At 43.3% G+C, this 23396-nt stretch overlaps 1 protein-coding gene across 1 annotated transcript in view; it reads left to right on the top strand.

Moving 5' to 3' along the window:
- ECHS1 (enoyl-CoA hydratase, short chain 1) overlaps window positions 1-16396 on the top strand; it is a 202150-nt gene extending 185754 nt beyond the window's left edge. Inside the window, exons 6-8 of the mRNA XM_086922013.1 lie at window positions 450-569; window positions 7231-7298; window positions 16228-16396. Of these exons, the coding sequence (XP_086778139.1) occupies window positions 450-569; window positions 7231-7298; window positions 16228-16293 (254 nt within the window). The 3' untranslated portion in view covers window positions 16294-16396. The remainder of the gene's footprint in view (window positions 1-449; window positions 570-7230; window positions 7299-16227) is intronic.
- Window positions 16397-23396: the final 7000 nt, after the last annotated feature.

Here is a 23396-nt window from a genome sequence, read left to right as displayed (position 1 = left end):
CTGTGGTTTCCGATTTCTGCAGTGATGGTTCTGTCTTCATTTAAAGAAAGACGTCTCGCTTTTTTTCTCGTTTACATCCCAAGGTGTAGCGGAGCTCTGGACTCAAGCAACTCTCCACATTGCCGTCCAAGCCACGCCCCCCTTAAGGAACTCATTTCAACACAAACATTTTTATGCAAATAATTCTGGACTTGCACTGACTGCTAGTGATCCAGTACTGAGGCCCACATAAAGCTCCTGCAGTGCACCTCTATCATGATTTGATTGAAACTCTTAACTGTTTCAATAATGTTACCTACCCTCTTAGTGCTTCCTAGTTTTGCATGATCGTATACTTGTCATATCATACGTAGCCTTTAGTCGCTGATGGTCTGGAATGGAGACCATAGAGTTATAAAAGCTGCTTGTCCTCTTCCTCTGCAGTAACAATTGTTGCTTTTTCTTGCCAGGTCTTGTTAGTAAAGTGTTCCCGGTTGAGAAGCTGGTTGAAGAAGCTGTGAACTGTGGGGAGAAGATTGCCAGACACTCCAAACTGGTGGTGGCAATGGCCAAGGATTCTGTGAATGGATGTGAGTATAGCCACAGGACGTTGATCTTTTCAGGGGCTTGAGGGGCATAAAAAAAATCACATATGCAGTACTTTAATCATTGTTGCATTTAGAGTATTTTGTGCTACTCTGATTGTTTTTGGTTTCTGCTCATACAATGTAACCGCTCAAAGAATACATCCTGCTCAAATAACAACTTTTTAACACCTTAGCTGCTTCGCAAATATCCCTCCCCAGTGCTGCGCTGTCCATTGGAACTAGTGCTGAATGGACGTCCAATGGTCGTGCGCAGCACTGGGGAGGTAGCGCTCGTGACGACCATTGGCCGTCAGCAGCACTTAAGAGGTTAAAGTAGCTAAACACATGTATTATTGTTTATTATATTATACATTTATTATTAGTGGGGCGGACCCCTACTCCCACCGTAAGCTCCAACTTTAGACCTTTCCACTTTATATTCCTCCTTATTTTTGTCTAATAAGTTGTGTTGCCATTTTGTGGGAATAATGGTACACATAAGCTTACCTGAGATACTGCATTAGTGCTATAAAATGATTCATTTTTACTGTGAATGCTTCCCCTTTTTGGCTTTGTTGAGTAACCTAATCTGCTCACCTCTGTTTTTTGTCAACATACCCACTTTAGACATCTGCCTTAGGGGAAAAAAACGATGGATGGAATGCTTGCATTAATCTCAGCCTCTGGTAATTAATCAAAGCATGGGACCAACGTCTGCTCGCACAATAGGTCCTGTGCTTACTGAGCCATAAGACTCCAGCTGTGTCTCATTCATGACTCCCAAAATTGCCGAAACCACTGGATGCTTTCTGGTGTTCCCAGCCAGAAGGGATCTCTCCTTGTATTTCGGATTGCACTGTTTTGTTGGACAATGACCAGTCATAAGCAGATCAGACCTGGTCTTTGTCGAGTGTCAGTGGCAGAAAATGATTGACAGGAATGAGGCCCAGTGAACTTGCTTATTTCTGAGATTAAATGATTGCTTTCATTTACTTTACTCGGTGGTGGTCTATTTAATGCTTAGTACATTTATATTCAGTAAAGCATCTACTCCATGCAGTGTTGGTAGTCAATAGCATATGCACACCATGCAGTCTTTGTCCATTGGTATATCGGCTTCTATACCATCTAGCTAATACTGGATTTCAGTGGATAATTTTAGAGCTGCCTCTTTGACCAAAGTGGTGTAACTAAGCACAGTCAAATGAGTGACGGCATGTACATTTCGCAGACAGATATTTCAAAGGATCGCATTGTGCTGAACCAGATAGCTGGGATCTACAGGGTATCACCTTACAAAGAGTAGGGCAATCCTTTATCTCTATGGGACTATTGGTGTATATGCATTTCATTATAATTGGTGATAATTTAAATTAAACATTTTCTTTTCTTCTTAAACTAGATCTATTATTTGGCTGTATGTTATAATTATCAAAATATAATTGATCTATTAGACTAAAAAATACATTAAGAGAAAGTATAGTATAGGAAAATAAGATGTATGTGTTTGAATTGAATGTGGAATAAATAATTCCAGAGATGATAAAAATACAGAAAACAAGTGCGAGTGCCCAGCTTCACAGGTGAAAACAATTAGTGTTACAATCAAAAAAGTGTCTGTTCAAAAGGAATTCAACAATTCATATATGTTGGAAATTGGGTTACTGGTTGAGGGGGGTGAAATCCTACGCAAGCAGCAGCCACAATTTCTGTAGGGTGAAGTCACAAGCAAACCTCAAATTAACCTGCCCATGGTCCTCTGGTTGCTTGGCATGAAGCAGTCCGGCTAAATTTAGTGGCACTGTGTAAAGGATTTATGCAGCACATCTAGCAGTAAGAAAGTGAAAATACAACACAAGGATAAACCCACACCTATTTAGAAAAATAGATTAAAATGTAACAAATTTGATAACAAAAAGGACAAAAATACAATCAGTAGAGCCAGTTTTAAGTGAAAATTGTGCATAAAAACACAAAGCGCCAACTGTTATCTGGTCGCTTCGGACAAATTCACAAGTTCAGGCCTACTGAAATGGAGCGTGGGCCAGGTAGAGGGACCAAGTTTGGCCAGCTGAACATCTTAAATCCTGGTGTGTGAAGCACTGCGTGATCCTGCACCAAGGATGCGTTGTGGGGCAGAAATTCTGAGGAGCTACGGGGCTGGGATGCTGGCCTTTGTGTCAGTTCTGTTGGGACCCCATCTGGGCTGGCAGAGTACCTTCAGGGCTACTTCCAAAGGTCCAGAACTGGAGAGGCACCACCTAGGGAGCAGTACTCGGAGAGAGAGTCCAAATGCTGGGATCAAGGTAGATGGAGTCTTTTATGTCCTGGAGACAGAATTACTATACAAGTAAAATTGAGGCTGCTAAAAATTCTTCAAGAGAACTTTTTAAGACTGTTACCGCCTTATCCAAGTTGCAACAGGAGAATCTATTTGCTCCTGATCAATCCCTCTGACAAAATGGCCAACTCCTTCCACTCGAAGCATCGAACGATATATGATGAACTGGCCGGGAGGATCCTTGCTTATACTACTTTCTTTTTACTACCGATGGAGGACCTTTCCTCCTCTACTATGGATGGCCAGTTGACCAGCTTCTCACATTTAACTGTGGACAAAGTTCACTATCTGTTACTACGTTCAACAAATCCCTGTCTCCCCGACATAATACATCTGGAAAGAGTAGTACTCTACTAAACCCACTTTTGAACAATATCATTAGTACCAGAATCTTCCATGCTTCCTGGACGAAAGCCTGTATTAGACCCATCCTAAAGAATTCCTCCCTTGACCCATTTGAGGTGAAGAACTGTCGACCAATTTCCTGTCTACCCCTGGTGGCCAAAAACCTTGAGAAAGCTATTAACCAAGCTCCAACTGGTTATCTAGACTCCAATGACCTCTTCGATCCCACCCAACATAGCTTTAGACTGCGAAAGTCCACTAAGTCAACGTTAATCATGCCTACTAAAGAAATACGCATTCAGCTCGATGGCAGAGGACGAGCCGTCCTAATCCTGTTCGACCTATCAGCTGCGTTTGATACTGTGAACCATCTGGTACTCACGCAACTTCTGAAGGCAATAGGAATTACAGAGGCTGCTCTTACCCTTCTCACCTTGTTCCTTACTGCAAGGGAAAAGAGGGTGTGCTGGTATATAACTTGAAATCTTATAGGTTGTCTCTCCCCTGTGGAGTCCCCTAAGGCTCAGTATTGTCTCCAACATTATTTAACATCTATGTTACGCCTCTGGCCAAAGTAACTAGGGCTCATGGTTTCTTGTTGGTATCATATGCCGACGACACTAAGATTATTCCCATTTCTTCAAGTGTAGATACCATGGTGGGGAGATTCCACAGTTGCCTTAAGCACATTATGGAGTGGCTGCATCAGAATTATCTTAAACATTGATAAAACGAAGGTCATGGAATTTGGAAACGGACCACCAATACTGCAATCCATCTTGGTGCCTGACAGAGATAGGTGATTGCCCAGATTCTGCGGCAAAAGTGAAGCACTTAGGATTTCCTTTTTGATTCCCAATTACATTTTGCAGGACAGATTAACCTTTTGACATCATTCTGCTTTTTCCTACTAAAAGTTTTGCGTAAAATCCTACCTTTCATTCCATTATACCTTAGAAAACCAGTTGTCGCTTTAATTCGCTCTCGAATTGACTACTGTAATGCCCTTTTTTGGGGCATTTACTAACGTCAGTTGCTAAAACTTCCATCACTGCAACATGCAGCAGCACCAGCATTGCTCAATATACCTAAATACCACCACATTTCGAGCAGCATCAGGGAGCTTCACTGGCTTCCAGTCAGGCAGCGCATCGAGTTTAAGGCGCTATGCCTGGTGCATAAAGCACTTTACGATGATGTGTCGTTGGACCTACATAACTTTTTTTCAGTGGTACACCCTACATCAGAATCTTAGATCGGCCAGTGTATCCTATCAAGTAGCGAAGCTGTGGAATGAACCAAAAATCAATATTAGGCTTCAGTCTACCTTACCCCTGTTTAGTAAAATGCTTGAAACTTGGGTATTCCCTACACAGGAAGGATGCAGTACTTTCCGTTCTTTTTGCTTGTTTCCTGGCAATTCGTAGCGTCAAAATGACTCTGTATTTGTGCACTCTACAAGTTCTTTACTTACTTTACTTATTTACTGAGACTCTGATCAGGCCAGCCAACTAACCCTTGGGGGAACACTGGTTGTCCTGGGAGAAAGATGCTGGTTGTTCTTTTCACTCCGGCAGCAAGGCAACAGAGTATCAGTCCTTCTTGCAGAGCAGCACAGCAGTCCTTCTCAGTCTTCCACAGGGTCCAATATTTATACCTGATGGCAGCTTTGAAGTAGGAGATGGTTCTGGAGATTTCCACTCACAGAGAGGTTTGACATGTCCTGCCTCCCTGCCCCAGCTAGACTAGTGCCAAACCCTTTGTGAGTGTGCTCAGGCAGAGCCTTTGTGATGTGCATGTGTGGTAAGTGATCGCTACTACCCCTCATCAAGTCACTAATGGCTCATCCTACCAACACCTTGGCTCATTTGGTTCACTGTCTGTAAGCAATACTCAAACACCAACTGTCACCTACACCTAGTCATGTGACCCAGGAAACAAGCTGCAGGCACCAAATAATTAGGACAAGTAAATGCCAACTTTCTTAATGTGAAATTTTCAATATTGTTAATTAAAGTACTACTTTACTAATAAAGAGGGTTTTAAATTCCAATTATTCAGACACCAATCTCAACATTTTTACCTGTTCCCAATTGAAAGTTATCACTAATTAGGTGTAATTGGTTAACCCTATGTTATACTATGGAAAAATATGCCTTGAAGTACTGAAAAACAGACCTGATAGTTCCCCCCCTCCACACCATCAAAAAGTTAAAGTACATGTCCAACTCTTTAAATAAACTACACCTTGCTCTTTAGGCGGTTTAGGGCCTTCCCTACGTGCAACTTATATGTATTAAAATGAAGGTCTAGGCCTGGCAAAAGGTTAAGTTTGCCAGGTCAAAATGTCAGTTTAAACTGCGCACACAAGCTGCAATGGCAGACCTGAGAAATGTTTAAAAGGCTACTACGTTGTTGGGACAATCAGTGCTACAGCCCATCAGTAGCATTTAATTTACAGGTCCTGAGTACTTGTAGTAGAGAGCACTAGCACTTTATCACTGGTTAGCAGTGGTAAAGTGCGCAGAGTCCTAAATTGGAGGGTAAAATGTTTAGGGATGACCCTGCAAAAAAGGCCTATCCCTGCAATATACAATTCTTGTAAAAAAATCATCAATATTAGTCAAGATTTTGATCCCTCAAAGCATGGAATGCATGGGATCATCGTCATGACCAAGTAGTATTTGATAGACTTTGGCTTATAATCCTGTATGCAAGACAACTTTGAAGTGAAAGGGGCACATCTAATGAATGAGCCTGTAAATTCACACCTAATTTGCACCAGAATGAACACATGGCATAGATATGACTCAATGAGTATTCAGAAGAAGCCTAACATTTACAAGTGCCAATAAGTGGACAAAATGCTGAGAAAGGAAAAGAACTCCTGAGGTAGTTGAACATCCTGCACCTATGGGGGGGAGAGACAAATGTTCCCCAGACAATTACTGAGTGGACTCAGATCTCATGCGTCTTCGAAGCATATACAACACTCTCATACTATTGCACAGGTCCCAGACAAGGCTCTTCAGATGAGACAACTAATCTTAACTCGTGGACATTGAAAGTGGTCTGCAATCCTGGCATCAGTCATTGCAGAACATACTTGAGTTTTGGTGTATTAGCTAGACGTATCCCCTATCTATGTAGCCTCAAAATGTGGTTTAAAGTCATGTTTGTACGAGGCAAGAGGAACTCTGTGGAATAAGACATTATCCTGAAGATGGACCCACATATTCAGTGCGCAGGAAAACAAAATATTGATTATTGTGGCTTATTTTACACCAATAATAGTGCTTGTATTAAATATGTGTTATTCAATTTGCAGTAGCTTTATTTTGATACAAAAAAAGTTTTAGCCTCGTTTGCCGTACACAAATGTTTTCCTTTAAGCCCTAGAAATGCTTCTTAGGGTGAACTGTTGGAGACAGGTGTCCCCTCTTCTATGCAGTATGGTCTTGTTCCTCCTCTGCCTTCCAAGTGATGATTTCTTTACATTCCCGAGTGTGTTTTCCTTGTGTCTTCCTTGATCAGTCTTGATCTTTCTGAAGTCTTTTAGACTAATACCTCCTTTCTGGTCTAATTTGTGTCCTCTCCATGTCTTCCTCCAAACCATTTGATATTTGTAAAGCCTTTTAGAGTGATTACTCCTTTCTTTTCCACTTGTTGTTCGCCCTGTAACTTCTCCATGGTCTGCACACATTTGATTCTCTTTACATTTGGAATATTTCTGTGCTTCTACGGACTTTTTCAATGCACACCACTCTGTCATCTTTTATCTTCTCACATCCTTTAAAAGCCTCATGAGATTAGCATTGTGGGAGCCCCATTCTGTTGTTCGTCTTTTTCCACAAGCACACAATAGTTTTTTTACGCCTATTCAGCTAGGATGCATTTCTTATTTCTTAATTATTATTTTAATTTTGGTTAATGTGTCTTTCAAGCTTTGCACAACTTACTTTGTCTTTTTTTCCTCAGCCTTTGAGCTGACATTGGCAGAAGGAATTCGTTTGGAGAAGAGATTGTTTTATTCTACTTTTGCTACAGTAAGTGCAAAAATAGCTTCCCATTGCTTTTGGAATAGGGCTTCATAAGAAGATGGTGGGACATGTTGCTGTGGGGCCGTGGAGCTTGAACAGCAAAGAGTTATTTACATTGAGTAAAGTCTGGGTAGTTAATGTTAATCACAGGTTTCCACATTAGAGGGATAATGAGACTATGCAGCATGGACAAGAGGGGGCTCTTCAGTGAATATACCAGTTGTGGGGTGAGGGAGGACTGCATAGTTATGCGTTTGGTCAGTACATTTCCTGACGTTTTGTTAGTTCCTGTTAATATGATGCTTTGTTCATGCCTACAAGAGGAGAAAATTGCTGCAGAGGCTTTGAAGTTCTGGAAACGCATGGAAGTAGACCGACACATGGGCAAGATGTTTCCCTATGATAAGCTGCATAACCTTGGTTGTTCCTTGGTTTGAGGAACTCAGGATAATGAGCCAACAATGCAAAAGATTAGAAAGGGCTTGGCGGAAGCTCTACTTGCCCTCTGACAAGGAACTTAATAAAAAGGACATGAACACCTACCATCAACGATTAAAGAGGGCCCAAGCAAATTTCTACATGAGTGAAATTGATATGTCTGACAACAAACCTAGAGAGGTTTTACAGATTGTTCAAATAAAATTTCACTTCCAGACACTTTAGCACAGCCTCTTGAGGCCTCTTTTAAATTATGCACACAGCTTTTTGAATTTTTCAACAATAAGATCAGAGGTATTGTGAATGCCCTAAACATTTCAGGATTGGATAATGCCTCAGACATCAACTGGTTGGGGAACCAGCCTTCTACTACTTTAATCACTCCTTCCTGCTCTTTGACAGAATGCACTCCTATTTCATTGGAGGAATCTGAGAAAGCCCTACAAATCTGAGTCACCCCATGATTCTTGTCCCCTCTCTTCCCCCAACTTTTTGGAAGCCAGTCACGTGGCTATCAATCCTATTCTCAACTCCCTCCTAAATTATTCCCTAGTCCACAGTTGTTGGAAAAAAACCGAAACTAATCCCTCTTGTGAGAAAACCACCTGTCAATAAATCTATTCTGTCTAATATCATTCCTGTTTCATTACTACCAGCCTTGTATAAGATACTGGAGCAACTGATTAATGCTCAACTTATCACGCATTTGGACTCTAATCAGTTGTTGTATCCATCCCAATCAGGCTTCCGCCCTTGACATAATACAGAATCCAGTTTGGAGGTTTCCAATACTGTCAAGCTATCAGTGGATCAAGAGATGCAAATTACACGACTGCTTTTAGCTCTGTCGGTGGTGTTAGATGCAGTATCCCAATCTATCCTTCTACAATGGTTGTTAAATATTGGGATAGGTGGGGCCGCCTTGGTCTGGATTGGGTCTTTTCTATCCGATAGATGCCAGTCAGTAGGATGCTACCTTCTGCATCGGACCCTAAACCTCTAATATTCAGCGTTACTGGGGGCTCTGCCCTGAGCCGAACTCTATTTAATGTCTGTATGACTGCTCTACTAACAAAATAGGGCAACCCAATTATCCCCAATAAATTGGGTAAAGTACATGTTTTCTTACAATATATCCCTTGAGGAATTATTTGTATCAAGTTTAACAATTTTTCTTTTTCACAAATATAATCCAATTTGTTTACTTACAATACAAAAAGTTATTTTCACGGGTGTATTCAAATGTTTTTACTTCATTTATCTCATTATTTTTGGTTCATTCTACAAAACATCCAAATTGTTTTGACACAAGCATTATATACAAAATATCCAGATAGCAACACTGAAATCATCAAAACAATCCTTACAACTTTCTCTTAATTTTCTCAATGGGTTGATGGGAGTGTAATCATCCAACTTCTACTTAGGACGATGAAGATAAAATCTAATTGTCCCATAGATCAATCTTTCAAATATTAATACAGAGGATTAAAGGTCTGTCAAGGAAGTAAGGGTGCGTTGTTGACGTTTTGGTCTTATGAGGCCAAAAAGGTCCGCGAGGCCTTCTTCAGGACTCTGCGTTGCACAAGGAATGATGTAAACACTAACCAAACCGAACAATCAATACAACCTTTGACTAAATATATCGCCTGCTCACAATAGATCACCAGCGACCAGTGTACCCAAAACATGCAACAGTGTTACTGTCACCATATTAAAATTACAAGAAAGGGAGAAAAAACACCCTATGTGTTCACTAATTACACACCAAATGGCAGTCATGGTGGAATCCTTTGGCAAGTAGGTAGTATCCTTTGCTAATGGCACGCAGATTTTTCATACCTGAGACCGTAATATTCCAAATGCCAGAGCAGATTCAAAATGTGCCTGTCTGCAGTATTTTAGTGGATGTGTCTAAGTAACTTAGAATGCAACATAAGTAAAACTGATATATTAATCTTTGGCAATCCCCCTCCATCTTGGGGAGGAAAGGTTTAGCCCAGTTCTGCTCCATTTCCTCCCATTTCTGCAACCAGTTGTAGCCCAGCCTTGGGGTGAAGTTTGATAATAGATCATCCTTTATCTCCCTAGTGGGCAGTTTGTAGGCACGTGCCTTGACCTTCTAAGGTCTTTAAAAACATTTTTGTTCCTGCTACCTGCACATTGCAAGATGGTAATCCATGCTCTTATAACCTCATGGCTGGACTACGCCAACACCCTGTAGTGGCGTCTCCTAGAATACCAATTTTAGAGACTCCAGTCAGTGCAGAACGCTGTAGCTCGACTCCTATTAAATCTCCGGAAAAGCAATCCTATTTGTCAGAACCTTAAATAGCTGCACTGGCTATCAGTCTGTGAGAGAGTTCAATTCAAGGAGCTTGAGTTGGCACACAGAGCCTTCTATCAGTTAGGTCCTCATTATCTGGCCAGTAGACTCACACATGACCACCTAGCAAAGGCTGTGTGTTCTTCAGATGCTTTTGTTGGCAGTTGTGCCTAAAACTAAAAGGAAGATATGGGGTGGCTTCTCCTTTTTAGCTCTCTCCTCCTCTGGCTGGAATGCTCTTCCCTTCTATTTGGGGAATTTAAGGATCCTTCCAATGTGGCCTTCAAACTTGGTTGTTTGATCTTGCTTTTCAGTAATCCCTATTGACTAGTGGTCAAAAAACCTTTAGCATTAGTACACTCATTTGAGTAGTTGTGTGTTGTACGAAAAGTGTGATTGATCGATCATTAACCTACGTTTTTGCTCAGAGTATATAGGCAGACAATCCTAGTTCTCTCCATAGAGAAGCTGAAAAATGGATGGCCTGCTTGTTTCAGGAAACTTTGAGGTGTTTTGTGGGTTCTTTGAGTTTGAGCACTGCCTTTACTTTAGTAATAGGTGTTGAATGCTTTTCCTACGATTATATGCGTTATAACCCACAGAGGTATCAAAACTGATGTTGATTACTAGGTGTATATGGTCATCAATTATCTAATACAATTGTCACCAATTATGCAATTTTGTGATGGGAAGAACACACAATCAGGCCTGTATAAGGCCCATAGAACTAATAGTATGAAAAAAAAGATCTGCAATTTAGTCTAGGAGAGGTTGAAGGGGGAGAGTGCACTGATCAATTTCAGAGTGTTTTCCAGAAAATAAACATCCTATCTTGTCTTGGTATCACTCAGTTTTGCCAAGACACTGTGTGGTATTTGAATAATTACATCCTTTTAACTCTGTGACCATGTGGACAAAAAGGCTTTCCGTTATATCTTTGTGACATTAATGGCTATTGAGTGATCCAAAAGTTAGAGCCCTTGACCCCGTGACATGGAGAGTAGACTCTTTCGAACAGAAGAGTTTCAGGTTTTTTTCTTTTCTAAAATAAATATCACAATCAGTTTTGCTTAAGATGTAAAGGACATTCCAGAATGCAATAAAAAGCAGGTAAAAGCTTCCAAACGCAAGTCTGGTCTTTCGTGATACTATTTGAAATCTACGATCCCTTTGTTCTATCTGAGATGTACCTCTGGCTATTGCTTTCAATATTTTACAGTCCTTGTGCCTCATTGCAAATTGTAGAATATTAATGAACAATAAGAGTGAGCCATCTCATATAAATTATGGTTTATTCTAATGTATTTTAGATTAGGCTGCAAGTAATTTATGTCCATCCCTAAAACATTATTTGATAGAGACTTCTAGCTGCAGATTCCTTCCCTTAAAATATTCCCCAGGCATCAGACAGAATCCAGAAAGCTTTTTGAGCAGTTCCTTTGCATGCCAGTAGATGTCGTTGTTTGGTTCCACATTGCGTCGTCCATGCTGAAAGTGACTTAACGTGGTACCTATAAAGGCAACACCCCAAACTGCAAACATAAATTCTTTTTTTTCATACCATCAGCGTGGATCTGGAAAAGCTCCCCTCGGTCAATTTTTGACCATTTTTTCCGCCAAATTATCAAACTCAGCCAGTCTCTTTTTCCCCTGTGTTTTGGACGAAGTCCCTTAAGAAATTGATCGGTTTCTAGCATTGTGGTGTCTTTCACAGGCAAATGTCTGTGACAGACCCCCACATTGTGTGTCTGTGGTGCCTGGAACAAGACCACATCTCCACGGACTACATTGATTTCAGGACCATGAATCCGAAGGCCTTATGAGCTGGCCATGAAGCTTGTTGCAGCTTTCCACTTGACTCAGCGCCGCTCCAGATCCCGTTCGCAATGGAGGTCTCTGGACTGCTCTGAGTCACTCACGCTGGTCATTGTCATAATCTCAGACTTCTTCAGATAAGTCCCCCAAGAAGTCGAAGTGCTTGTCAACTTCTCCCTGTCAGGCCCATTCATCGAATAATGCGATTGAATGACTCCACAAATCCAGGCTTGCTCCCAGATTGTTTGTGGATCCAGTGTCTGACTGTGTCCGCTCTGAGTTTGCCATGAGTGGCTCCTGCACAACTGCATCAGTTTTTTTTAGGCCACGTGCCTAATTTTTGGACAGTCAAACCCCTCGGGAATGCTTGCGGGGCTCATGGGTTCGGAAAGGACTCTGACTGGGGCTTTGCCGGATGGGTCTGCCCTCTGCGCCAGTCGGGTCCTTGGTGAATCTGGATCGGCCCCGGCTGTACATTTGTTATCTCCTACATGAACCATTTCAGTGGCACCAATGCCAAATCCATTTTGATTCCGAAGTCCGAAACCGAGCCGTACTGGCGACGCCTGATTCTGCAATCATGCCCACGCTGCCTGAATTGGAGACGGAGCCCTATTTTCCTGAAGGGCCTTCAAGGGAACTCAAATGGAGGAATCTGGAGATCCATTTGGCTACTCTGACTGCCCAGCAGATTCCACTGGTGATAACACCTGGTATGAGGACCCAACTGATGCCTGTGGTCTGCCCCCCTCACCAGACACTGGCCTACTTTCTCTTCCCACCGTGGCTACAGAGGTGCTTCGGGCAGGAGTGTCTCCATCAAAAACCCCACTCCCCCTTTAATGAACCCCTCACTTTTGTAAAGCTCGGGACTTTGGCCAAGCCCTGCACAGACACTCCTGTGCACAGAACTAGCTCCCACGGACATCACCCTGCACCCAGAAACCGAGCAATCCTCTCCCAGCATCCCACCCTGGAGATTCTGGTAGTCTAGGTCTCAACCTTGAAGATAAATCCAGATGCATACCCTACCACACCACCGGAATCCAAGAGGCTAAATACCTTTGGAAAGAGAATGTTCGCTTCCACCAGTCCGTCAACACCACATGCTAATTGGTGCCATTATTCCCATACTGTGTGGGATACGGATACACGGGTGTTGCCTATGATCTTGAATGAGGCTATGGTCATACTCTCCCAAGCTATTGCTGATGGAGTTGATGTGGCAAAGTTCACGATTAGATGTAGATTGGATATGACAAACTTGCTGGATGCAACCATTGATTCCACAGTGGTGTTCTGACATCACCCATGGTTGAGGACAACTATCTTTTTGGGGGATGTCCAGAAATCCTTTATGGACATGCCCTTCAATGGCACTTGCCTTTTCGGCCACACAGCAGATTCAGTGCTTGAGCGTTTCAAAGACAGTTGGGTCACCACTAGGTCACTGGGGCACACCATGGCCCCACGACAGCCGCATTCCACCTTTTACCCCTTTCTTGGCCCCAATATGGGCCAACAACTGTGTCCTTTTCTCCCTAGCCATCACAGCCAGCAGGCACCACAGTCCTTTAGTGGCCGCAGACGCAGATCCCACAAACCTCATGGGAAGCAGTGCCAGAGGTCAAGCCAATCCGTCCAGCCCCCCACCCAGGAACTGCAACCTCAAAGCCTCTTTAGTTTGCTGTCCTACCATCATGGACACCCAGTTGGTGGCAGAATTTGGCACTACCTGTTCAAGGGCAGGAAATCCCTTCTGACAAATGGGTGCTTCATTTTGTACACTGGTCTATCCCCTACCATTCCATCAGACCCCGCAAACTTTGTCACCATTTACCAAATGGCTAACAGAGAACCACCTCTCGCTTTTGCAACAGGAAATACTGCCTCTTCTGGCCAAAATAACCATCTGGAATCAGAAGTAGGTTGTGGTTGCTATTCCTGCTATGTTCTGGTGGCGAAAAAGGATGGAGGCCTCCGTTCTATCCTGAACTTTTGGCCTCTTAATTACTTCTTGGAAAAGAAAAAATTCAAGATGCTCAGTGTGAATCAGGTACTGTCTGCCCTCAACACTGTAGACTGGATGGTCGCGCTGGACTTGGAGTACACCTTCTTCTGTATTCTCTGCCTGCTTGTGGTTTAAAGTAGGCCAAGAGCATTATCAGTTAGCTCTGCTCCTTTTGGTCTCATCAGCACAGCATGGGTGTTCACCAAAGTTGCAGCACATCTGCGGAGATCAGGGGTTCCAGTCTTCTACCTACCTCGACAACTATCTGTAAAAGGCGGTGTTGCCCCAGACACATTTTTTTTTAATACCTTCACACTACAGAAAACCTTGTGCTTTCGACAGCTGTAAACCTCCTGCATTTGCTGTCAGGAGAGACCCAAAGCAAGGATACAAAATAAGGGGAGGCTGCCCACTTCACTGCCTGTTAACATGTGTTGGGAAGCCCCTCCCATGAACAAAGGGCCAGGAAAAGCTGGGGAACACCCTAAGATTCAATGGGTTCTCTGTCTCCGCGCCTCCTCCATCAAATATCTGATCCACTACAAAAGATTCCTGGAAGAGTCCTGTAATTTATGCCCACTGTCTGGGCTCTCTTCAATCCTCCATCTTAGGTACCACTTGAATGTAGCAACTGCTACCTGGATTCCACTTTGGTTATGGCTGCATGTATCACATATGTTACACATACATACTCTGCAATCGCAGGTAAGTATGCAAATGCGACATCCATGTCCACAATGAATGAGCAAGTTACCTTATAGCATGGGTAGGGCAGACCACTTAAACAATGCAGTGCAGGAGGGACCCATTGTGTTCTTTCGCAGGCATGATCTGGTAAAAAGGCCTCCATTGTCACTATTGTGCCTCTAGTGGCTACCATTGGTAATGGTAATCCTGTCCAGCCCTTCCCACTCGGTTAAGAGGGTTCACATGGAATGGCCCTCCAGACCACAATGAATGTACTGAAACTCAGTCCGTGTTACACATGTCTCTAGTGCACACACGATTGCAATGTATGCTAAGTTGGTGGTCAAAAATCTAGATTGCTATGATGAACTTGAGGCAGGGAACACACTCTTAAGAAGGATAAGCAGTTGCTTCTTCTATTCACCGAGATTAAGTTAGTGATAGCTGGAACAGAAACTGGATTTATTTTCTAAACGATTGAGATAGAACAGTAGGAATAACGTTTAAACAGACTTGCATAAATTTAGAAGAAAAAGGAAAACTCATTGCAAATATCTGTACAATTGTACAGACAACATAGCTTATTTTGGATAGACCGGCGAAGAAAAAGGAGAGCATTCTGGGTTCATGAAGATCTAATTGCAAAGAATTGTTGCAGAGCTAGAGGCATCGCAGTTATCTCAAATTAAAAATACCTTAGACACTTGTTAAGGGCCCTAGTGTGTTGAAAAAATTAAAGCACCAACTTTTTCTGAAAATTGTAGTTTTAGTTGATTACTGGGACCTCACTAATGTCTTTAGATCCCCTTGTTCAAAATTCCATAGTGAAATAATTCTACGGGAAATTAAAGTTTTCTGCAGGGGGGATTTCACCAGTCCTGATGATAGTGCCCGAAGTCTTTTATGTAACCGTTACTGCTCCTTTCCATTGCTGCATCAACAACCTATAGAAAGCATTGCTCATTGGAGTTCAGATCACTTACTAAAGGCAGCACAGTGTGTTCCACTTTCTTAGCACAGGATGATTTTTTAATATAGCTTAAACAACCCTTCTTCCAATGCCATCCAAATAACTTCTCTTAGAAGAACCTAAAAGTACTTGAAATCAGATGTGTGTGCTACTCAATACTATAAACTTAAACCTAGGGCTTAAAGTGAATCACAAGTGCGGCTGTCTGCTAAAAGGAGGCTTCGCTCATCAGAGTCCAAAATACCCTTACTTTAACATACGTTCTCAGAAAAATGTGATTTAGTGCTGACTTAAAAGAACATACATGTGTGGTTAGTGTCTATATTTTCTCTGAACTACTTATCATCACTGATTCCTTTGGGAATAACATTTGTATTGAATGTAAAAGCAATTTAGTGGCAATAGTACATCTGTGTTATGAGCTGCCTTGACAGGTTGTGTAAGTTTGTTGTAGTTTGTAGATTTTTTTTTTACATAGACACTTGAATCAGTCACAGGGGAGATAGACTTGAGATGGAGTGGTCTGTTTGTTCTCTGATGTTATGACCAGGGAGAGTTTCCCTGGAGATGGTCAGTAATGGGAGTATTGGAATGTCATCTCTTCTGGAGGGTTGATTACATATCTAGTCAGTGAATGGAATGCAAGGTATCCGCAAAATGCTAACATTTTCTTTTTCTCTACTTTAAGGATGATCGCAAAGAAGGAATGACTGCCTTTGTGGAGAAGAGGAACCCGAACTTTACTGATAACTGATCATGAACATGCACTTTATCCATGTACAATGATATTATTGAATGTAACTGAAGTAAATCAGCAGACAATGAAATGTTCACCTAATACATTTTCTATTTCTGTACATTAAGCTGGTGCTTTTTTTCTGCTGAGAGGAGTGAGTTCCTGATCTGGAAAATGCTTTGAGTAATCGAAGAATAGACTCCTGGGAAAACTAGTGAGAATGGAGGGCAGCAATCTAGTGATAATGAGAGAATCTGACATAATTGCCATTCGCTAAAGAAACTTTACTGCCACTGTATGGAAAATGTGCGGTATGTTTAAGGGTCCTGGCAACAACGAGAAAATATGGAGTTCATGTTTCTTTAGGAGAGAAGATGGATACAGTTTCATAAGAGATATTTATTATATATATATATGTGTGTGTGTGTGTGTGTATGGTTGAAGATGTGTGGCTGTGCTTAGCATAAATCTGCCATCTAGTGTTTGGCTCGGAGTTGTGCAAGTTGTTTTTCTTCGAAGAAGTGTTTCGAGTCAGGAGGTGTAGTGACTACTCCTCTTGCTTGCAATATGCATTCAATCCAAAAAGACTCTGCGTGATCTGAAGGCTAGAAGACTTGGCCTAGCCATAGTATCTCATGCCAAACGGAATATGCACCTGTGACAACAATGCTTGGCGCAGCAATGATTTCAAGCGGAGGGTCACTTGGAGGATCTAGTGTTGATCAGCTGTCAAGCTTGCCAAACTCTGCCATGGTGGAACTCCAAAAATGTGCCACAGGAACTGCCTTTCATAGACCCAATTCCGCAAACATCAATAATGACAGACGCATCAATGACTGGATGGGAGCGCACTCTCAGAAGTTGACTGTACATGGGCATTGGACGCATTGTGAGCCTCTCCCAAATATCCATCACCTAGAGCTGCTAGCTGTTAATCCAGTGATGAAAGCATTCCTTCCTCACCTTATAGACAAAACAGTCCTAATCAAAACAGACAACTGGACTACCATGTATTTATTATCGGCAAAAACAAGGGGGTTCAGATCTTCACATCTGTCTCTCCTAGCACAAAACATCTGGAAGTATGCTCTCCAACACAACATTAATTTGTTAGCAGAGTACATACCAGGGGTGGACAGCAACTTGGCAGATCCCCTCAGTTGGACATGCCAACAAGTCCACAAGTCAGAACTCAACACACAATTCCTATGCCCATTCTTTCAGCAATGGGTGCAACTGGATATAGACCTAGTCGCCTTATTACAGAATGCAAAATGCCTAAAATTCACCTCAGGGTTCCAACACTCAGAATTCAAGGGCAATGCACTATCGATCAACTGGTCAGGGATATTTGCTTACGGTTTTTTACCTCTCCTGTTGTAATTTGCAAACTACGTCAGACCTCTCAGACGCTCATCCTAGTTGCCCACACATGGGCCAGACAACAATGTCTTACAACACTACTAGAACTATCCGTAGTCCCCCATCAAGTATTGCCCAACAGGCAGGTCCTTCTCACTCAAATCAATGAGCAGTAAGACACCCAAACCTCAGATCTCTCAATCTTGCAATCTGCCTCCTGAGGTCCTAGAATTTGGATATCTAAATGTATCTCAAGAATGTATGGATATCCTAAAAGAAGCAAGAAGGCCCACAACACATGCCTGCTTTGCCACAAAATGAAAACGCTTTGTTACTATTGCCACTCAAAACATATTAACACATTAAATGCATCAGCTCAAAACATTCTTTGCTACCTTTTTGAATTTAATTGAATTGAAATAACATTTGTATAGTGCATGGCTACCCGAAGGCATTCTAGTGCTGGTAGCAGCAGTAGTGGGGAGTTTCACCAGTTAGGGGAAAAGCAAAGTTTTTAACAATTTACGAAAGGCTAGGTGGTTGGTTTCTACACATAGGTGGGGAGGAAGGGAGTTCCAGAGCCTGGCTGCATTAAAAGAGAATTTCTGATCCCCGCTTCCGGCTTTCCTGATCCTAGGGACGTAGACGAGATTCATAGTCTTGGAGCTAAGGCTTCTGTTGGGCCAGTAGGACTGGATGGGGCTATGTTCCAGCTAGAGACTTGTGGATAATACATAGGGATTTGAAATAGATTCTCTCCCGGACTGGCAGCCAATGGAGTGATCTCAAGGCTGGTTTTGCTGAATGATGTTTAGGAATGCCTAATAGAAGTCTTGCGGCCCATTTTTGTGTAGCAGCGGGGGCACCCAGATAAAGGGTGTTCGTGTAGTCCAACCAGGACAGGATAAGTGCCTGGACCATAATTTTTCTTGCCTGGAAAGGAAGGAGGGGAAGAACCTTCAGAATCATTTTCAGGATACCATAGCACGTGGCTGCCGTCTTCCGTGCTTGTACCTTAAATGTGAGATCTTGGTTGATCCAAACACCTAATTGTTTTTAACTGAGTCTTGGGGGTGGGGGCTAATCCGAGAGAGGTCTGCCAGATTGCATTTAGATCAAGGGGAGAACGATTGCCCAGCATCATAACTTCGCTTTTTTCCCCATTCAGTTTCAGGAAGGACTCATTCATCCAGTTGGCAATTTCTTCCAAGCGTAGACACAGACTAGGAGGGGAGCTTTCGGCTCTATTAAGCCCATTCACAATTTGCATGCCCACTGCATAGGTGATTATGTGTACTCCAAAAGGTGATACCACCTCTGCTAGGGAGGACGTGTAAACGTTAAATGAGGTGGGACTCTGGTAAGATCCCTGAGGTACTCCACAACAGAGGGGCATCTGCTTAAAGTTCACCTCATTGTCAAAGACCTGTAAGGATCTATTACTCAGGAAAGACTGCAACCATGACAGAGCAGTTCCGGTAACACCCAGTTTTCCGAGTCTGTAGACCAGGATGCTATGGTTTACTGTGTCAATGGCCGCTCTGAGATCAAGAAGGACCACAGCGGTGCCTCCAGAGTCCACTATCTTTCTTGACTCTCCCACTACTGAGAGCAAAGCCGTTTCTGTTCCCTTGAGGGGACAGAAACCTGTCTGGGACCGATGGAGAAGTTTGTGAGTCTCTAGGAATGAGGATAATATTGAGTTGAAATATTTTTCAGCAATTTTGTCTGGCCCCTGGAAGCAGAGATATGGGGCGGTAGTTTCCCAAGTTAGAAGGATCAAAGCTAAGTTTTTTTTAAAGTGCCTTTACCATAGCTTCCTTCCATAAGGGAGGGACCACTCCAGAAGAGAGTGAGATGTTAATCAATTCTAAGATGACAGGGGAAGCAACACCTGCCACCTGCCTCAGTATCTTTAGAGGGGCAGGATCTTTGGGTGATCCACTTTTTACCCGAGTTAGGAAGCTTACTAACAGGCATTTCCATCATCGGAATAGTGTCCAGAGAGGGCTGATTACTACAGGTGTGGAGGGACAATGTGCAGTCTTTAATAGGGGGAAATGAGGTAAAAATAGTTTCAATTTTATTGGAGAAGAACTCCGCTAAGTTGTTACACTGTGCACCTGAGTTATCAGGAATAACTGGTGGAGGGGGAAGTCTGGAGAGAGTTCTGGTAATACAGACAACCCAACGGGCGGAGCTAGTTTCTGATAAGATTTTATTTTCGTAGTAGGCTGCCTGGGCTACTCTGATTTCAGCTTTTGTATAAATTAATGGTTTCTCTATATTTAAGTTTCCTGTCAATCGAGAAGTTTTACCTCCAATCTCTCTCAGCTTTTTGCAAGTTTCTTTTAGTCCCCGATTTTTGACTGAGTACCATGGCTTCTGGTTACTTCCTATTTTCGATTGCATCCTTTTTACAGGAATGAGGTCATTAGTGATTGTTTAAGCCAGTTGTTGAAGTTATCATTGGCCATAACAGCATCCGAAGAAGACACCGGTCTGGTTTCTTCTAGTATTGTGGTCAAGTGTTCAATTGCCAATTTAGGGCAGGAACGTACTTTTGAGTAGATGGGTGTCGTATGTGGGACGGTGCCCAGGTTAAAGGTATAAGGAAGTGATCTGACCATGGGACAGAGGTAGATTTCTCTCCCTTTAGGTCCTCCGTATTTGAGAAGATGGGGTCTAATAGATGCCCCTTTATGTGGGTGGGCTCGCTGACTTTTTATATGAGTTGAAAGGCTGCTAGATCCTCAGTAAGTTTGGTTGCCGACATCTGTAGAGGGTCATCAAAGTGGAGGTTGAAGACACCCAATAGAGTGAAATAGGCCGATGTGCTAGCCAGATTTGTTGCCAGGTTGGGTAAGGAGTTACAAAAATTCCACTGAGGGACCGGGGGGGCCGATAGAGTAATATACCTGAGAAAGTAAGAGCTGGAGTAAATTCAATGGAGAAGACAGCGTTCTCACAGTCTGCACAGGGCTGCCAGTCACCCAACAGGTTAAACCGTGTTTATAGATAATAGCTATCCCGCCCCCTTTCCCTGTGGGCCGGTCCAACCTCTGTATGGAATAGCCAAGGGGGAGAGCCTGAACGAGGTCACGGTCAGAGCTAGGAGTAAGTCATGTTTCAGTGAGAAACAGTACCTCTGGCATCTCTTCTTCAAGAAGGATGGAGATTTCTGCCGGATGTTTGGGCAGTGATATGCAGTTTAGTAGGAACATTTTAGAGTTGAGTCTATTGTCAGATGGAATCTGCAGTGGGAACATTCGAGAGGGTCGCTAGCGAGTGAGATGGAGTGTTTACATTTCTCCAGTATTGGGGTGTCTTTCATAGATTCACATGCTTGAATATTCGTCGTCGTAGTGGGAGCCCCACGGTAAATAAAATAGCAATAACCAATAATATATGGATATAAAAACATAATTACATACATTCCAAAACCATAAATACTTTATAAGTACTAATGTTTGCATTAACACATAGGAATAGATAGAAGACAAGAAAAGCTTTATAGCATATCCATGTCATTATGTTAGTCCAAACTACAGCCAATCCGGTGCCAGCACCCCTCTAGAACCTTCTACTCAGAGGCTCAGGCCCTCAGATTTTCTTCTGCATGTCGTGTGAAGGGAGTCTCCCTGAGCTCTGCTCAGTTTTCTACAGTTTTTTCTGGGATGTCTTCAAGTAAGAAGTCTTTGTTTTGACCATGTGCTTCTTGTGGGAAATTGTGGCTCTTCTCAGAGGACCCTCACAAGAAGTGTATTTACTGCCTCTATCCAGAGCATGAGGTAGGAAAATGTAAAATTTGCAGGACTTTCTCCACCAAGACCCTTAAGGACAGGGAATGGCGTCTCCTCCTGTGATTGCAGAGGTTGAAGGATAAGGATTCACCTCTTTCTGATGCAGAAAGCCTTGCGTCAGGTGTGTCTAGAGCCGCTTCTAAACGTAGCAGTATTCAGGATTTGCCATCTCCTTTCCTGAAAAAGAAGAAACTTAAACTTCAGAAGGCTCCTGCTGTGTCTCCACCTCCTCCTGCTATGCCTACGCCCCGAGATCTGACTCAGGCGTCAACGGCTCCTTCTACGCATGTTTCCACAAAAAAAAAGTGCAAAATTGTCGACGGTCCTTCCGATGCCGAAATCTGCCGTCTCTAGCTCTCTGACGATGGCGGTGACGACGACTTGTGCCAGTGGGTCGTTGGCGGCTGCATCGGTGGCTACGTCGACGATGGTGTGTGTGAGCTACAAATTTGTTTTGTCGACGATTCCAATCTCAACGTCGACATCTAAGAAGGCAATCTCGTCAACATTGAAATCTTTGTCGTCGCTTACTGTGAAGAGAGCCTCTTCGTCGGCGGGTGCTCAGTCGTCGACAGCTGTTTCGTCTGCAGCGGCTCCTTCAATGGTGGCTCTGCTGACAGAGGCTTCGTCGACGGCTGTGGTCTTGTAGTCGACGGCTTCTTCGGCTGCTTCGTCGACTGCTGTGGTCTTGCCGTCGGCTGCTTCGTCGGCGGCGGTTGTTCCGTCGACTATGATAATGTAGTCGACGTCTACCTTCGCATCATTGCCTCTGGTGCCACTTTCTTCATCCGGATCTGGGGTTTCTTCTGTTGACCCTCTTCACCAATGGCGGCAGGTGCCTTTGAATCAGCTTCCACTTCCACATCATTCTCAGCCTCCGTCACCTCTTTTTGCCTCGGGTTCGGAGCAGGACTCTGGTTCTGATGAGGAGGAAGATGATGGGTTCCGGGCAGCTCTAAGCCCTTCGGAGCTAGTCATTAAATGTCAAGACTATCAGGATGCTCAGGTCAATCCTTATTTTCATGAGGAAGAACCTTCTGTTCAGGTTTCCACCGCTCAAATACCACTCTCCCTCATTTATAATCTCCAATACATGCTAAAAGATTATATTAGACTTCCACCGTCTCACCAGGGGTCTCCTCCGCCTACGGTACCTGCAGCTACCGCAGCTTCTTCCCCTGCTCCACTGCCAGAGTCAGTTGTGCCCTCTGCAGCACAAACAACCTCTATTCAGGTCCATGCAACGGTTTATGAGGATGATGACTTTCGCTCAGATCGGGAAGACGGCGAAGTCGATGATGATGATGATGGGAACATGGGGGATTGGGACGACTATCAGATCCAGACACCGTCTCCGCCACCTTCGGGTCCAGGGGATTCCCCTCCCGTGGATATAGCTGGTTTTCACCAACTTATGGAACCAGTGGCACAGCATTTTAAACTTCCTATGGTTCTGAAGGATGAGGACTGTTTTCTTTATGATTTCAAGAGTCAACCTTTAAAACCGGTCCGGACAGTGCCCATAATTGACTTCATTTGGACCGAGGGTGTCAAACTGATGCAGACGCCAAACTCTATTCTGGCACTTCTTCCTCGTTTGGAGAAGAAATATAGGGCGCCCCAAGGTTCTCCAGCTTGCTTGGTAGCACAGCCTAAACCCGATTCAGTGATCACCCAGGCCGCACAGCGCAGTTCCAGGAACCAGTCTTCTCCAATAACCCCTCCTCCTGACCATGAGGGATGTCTTCTTGATGCCATTGTCAAAAAAAATTCCACTATGGCTTCTACCACCATGAGGGCTGCGAATTCTCTGGCCATTCTGGGGCGCTACGACCGCCAAATGTGGTTGGATATGTCTTCTTTTATCGACTTCATCCCTGAGCCCTCCAGAGTAGAGGCTCTCAAGATTCTTCAGGAGGGAGAGAGAGCGTCATCAGAGATTGACTGCTCTGTGGA

This window comes from Lissotriton vulgaris, chromosome 5, assembly GCF_964263255.1.
Source record: "Lissotriton vulgaris chromosome 5, aLisVul1.2, whole genome shotgun sequence".
NCBI lineage: Eukaryota > Metazoa > Chordata > Amphibia > Caudata > Salamandridae > Lissotriton > Lissotriton vulgaris.
This window is presented reverse-complemented; position numbering and strand designations above follow the sequence as displayed.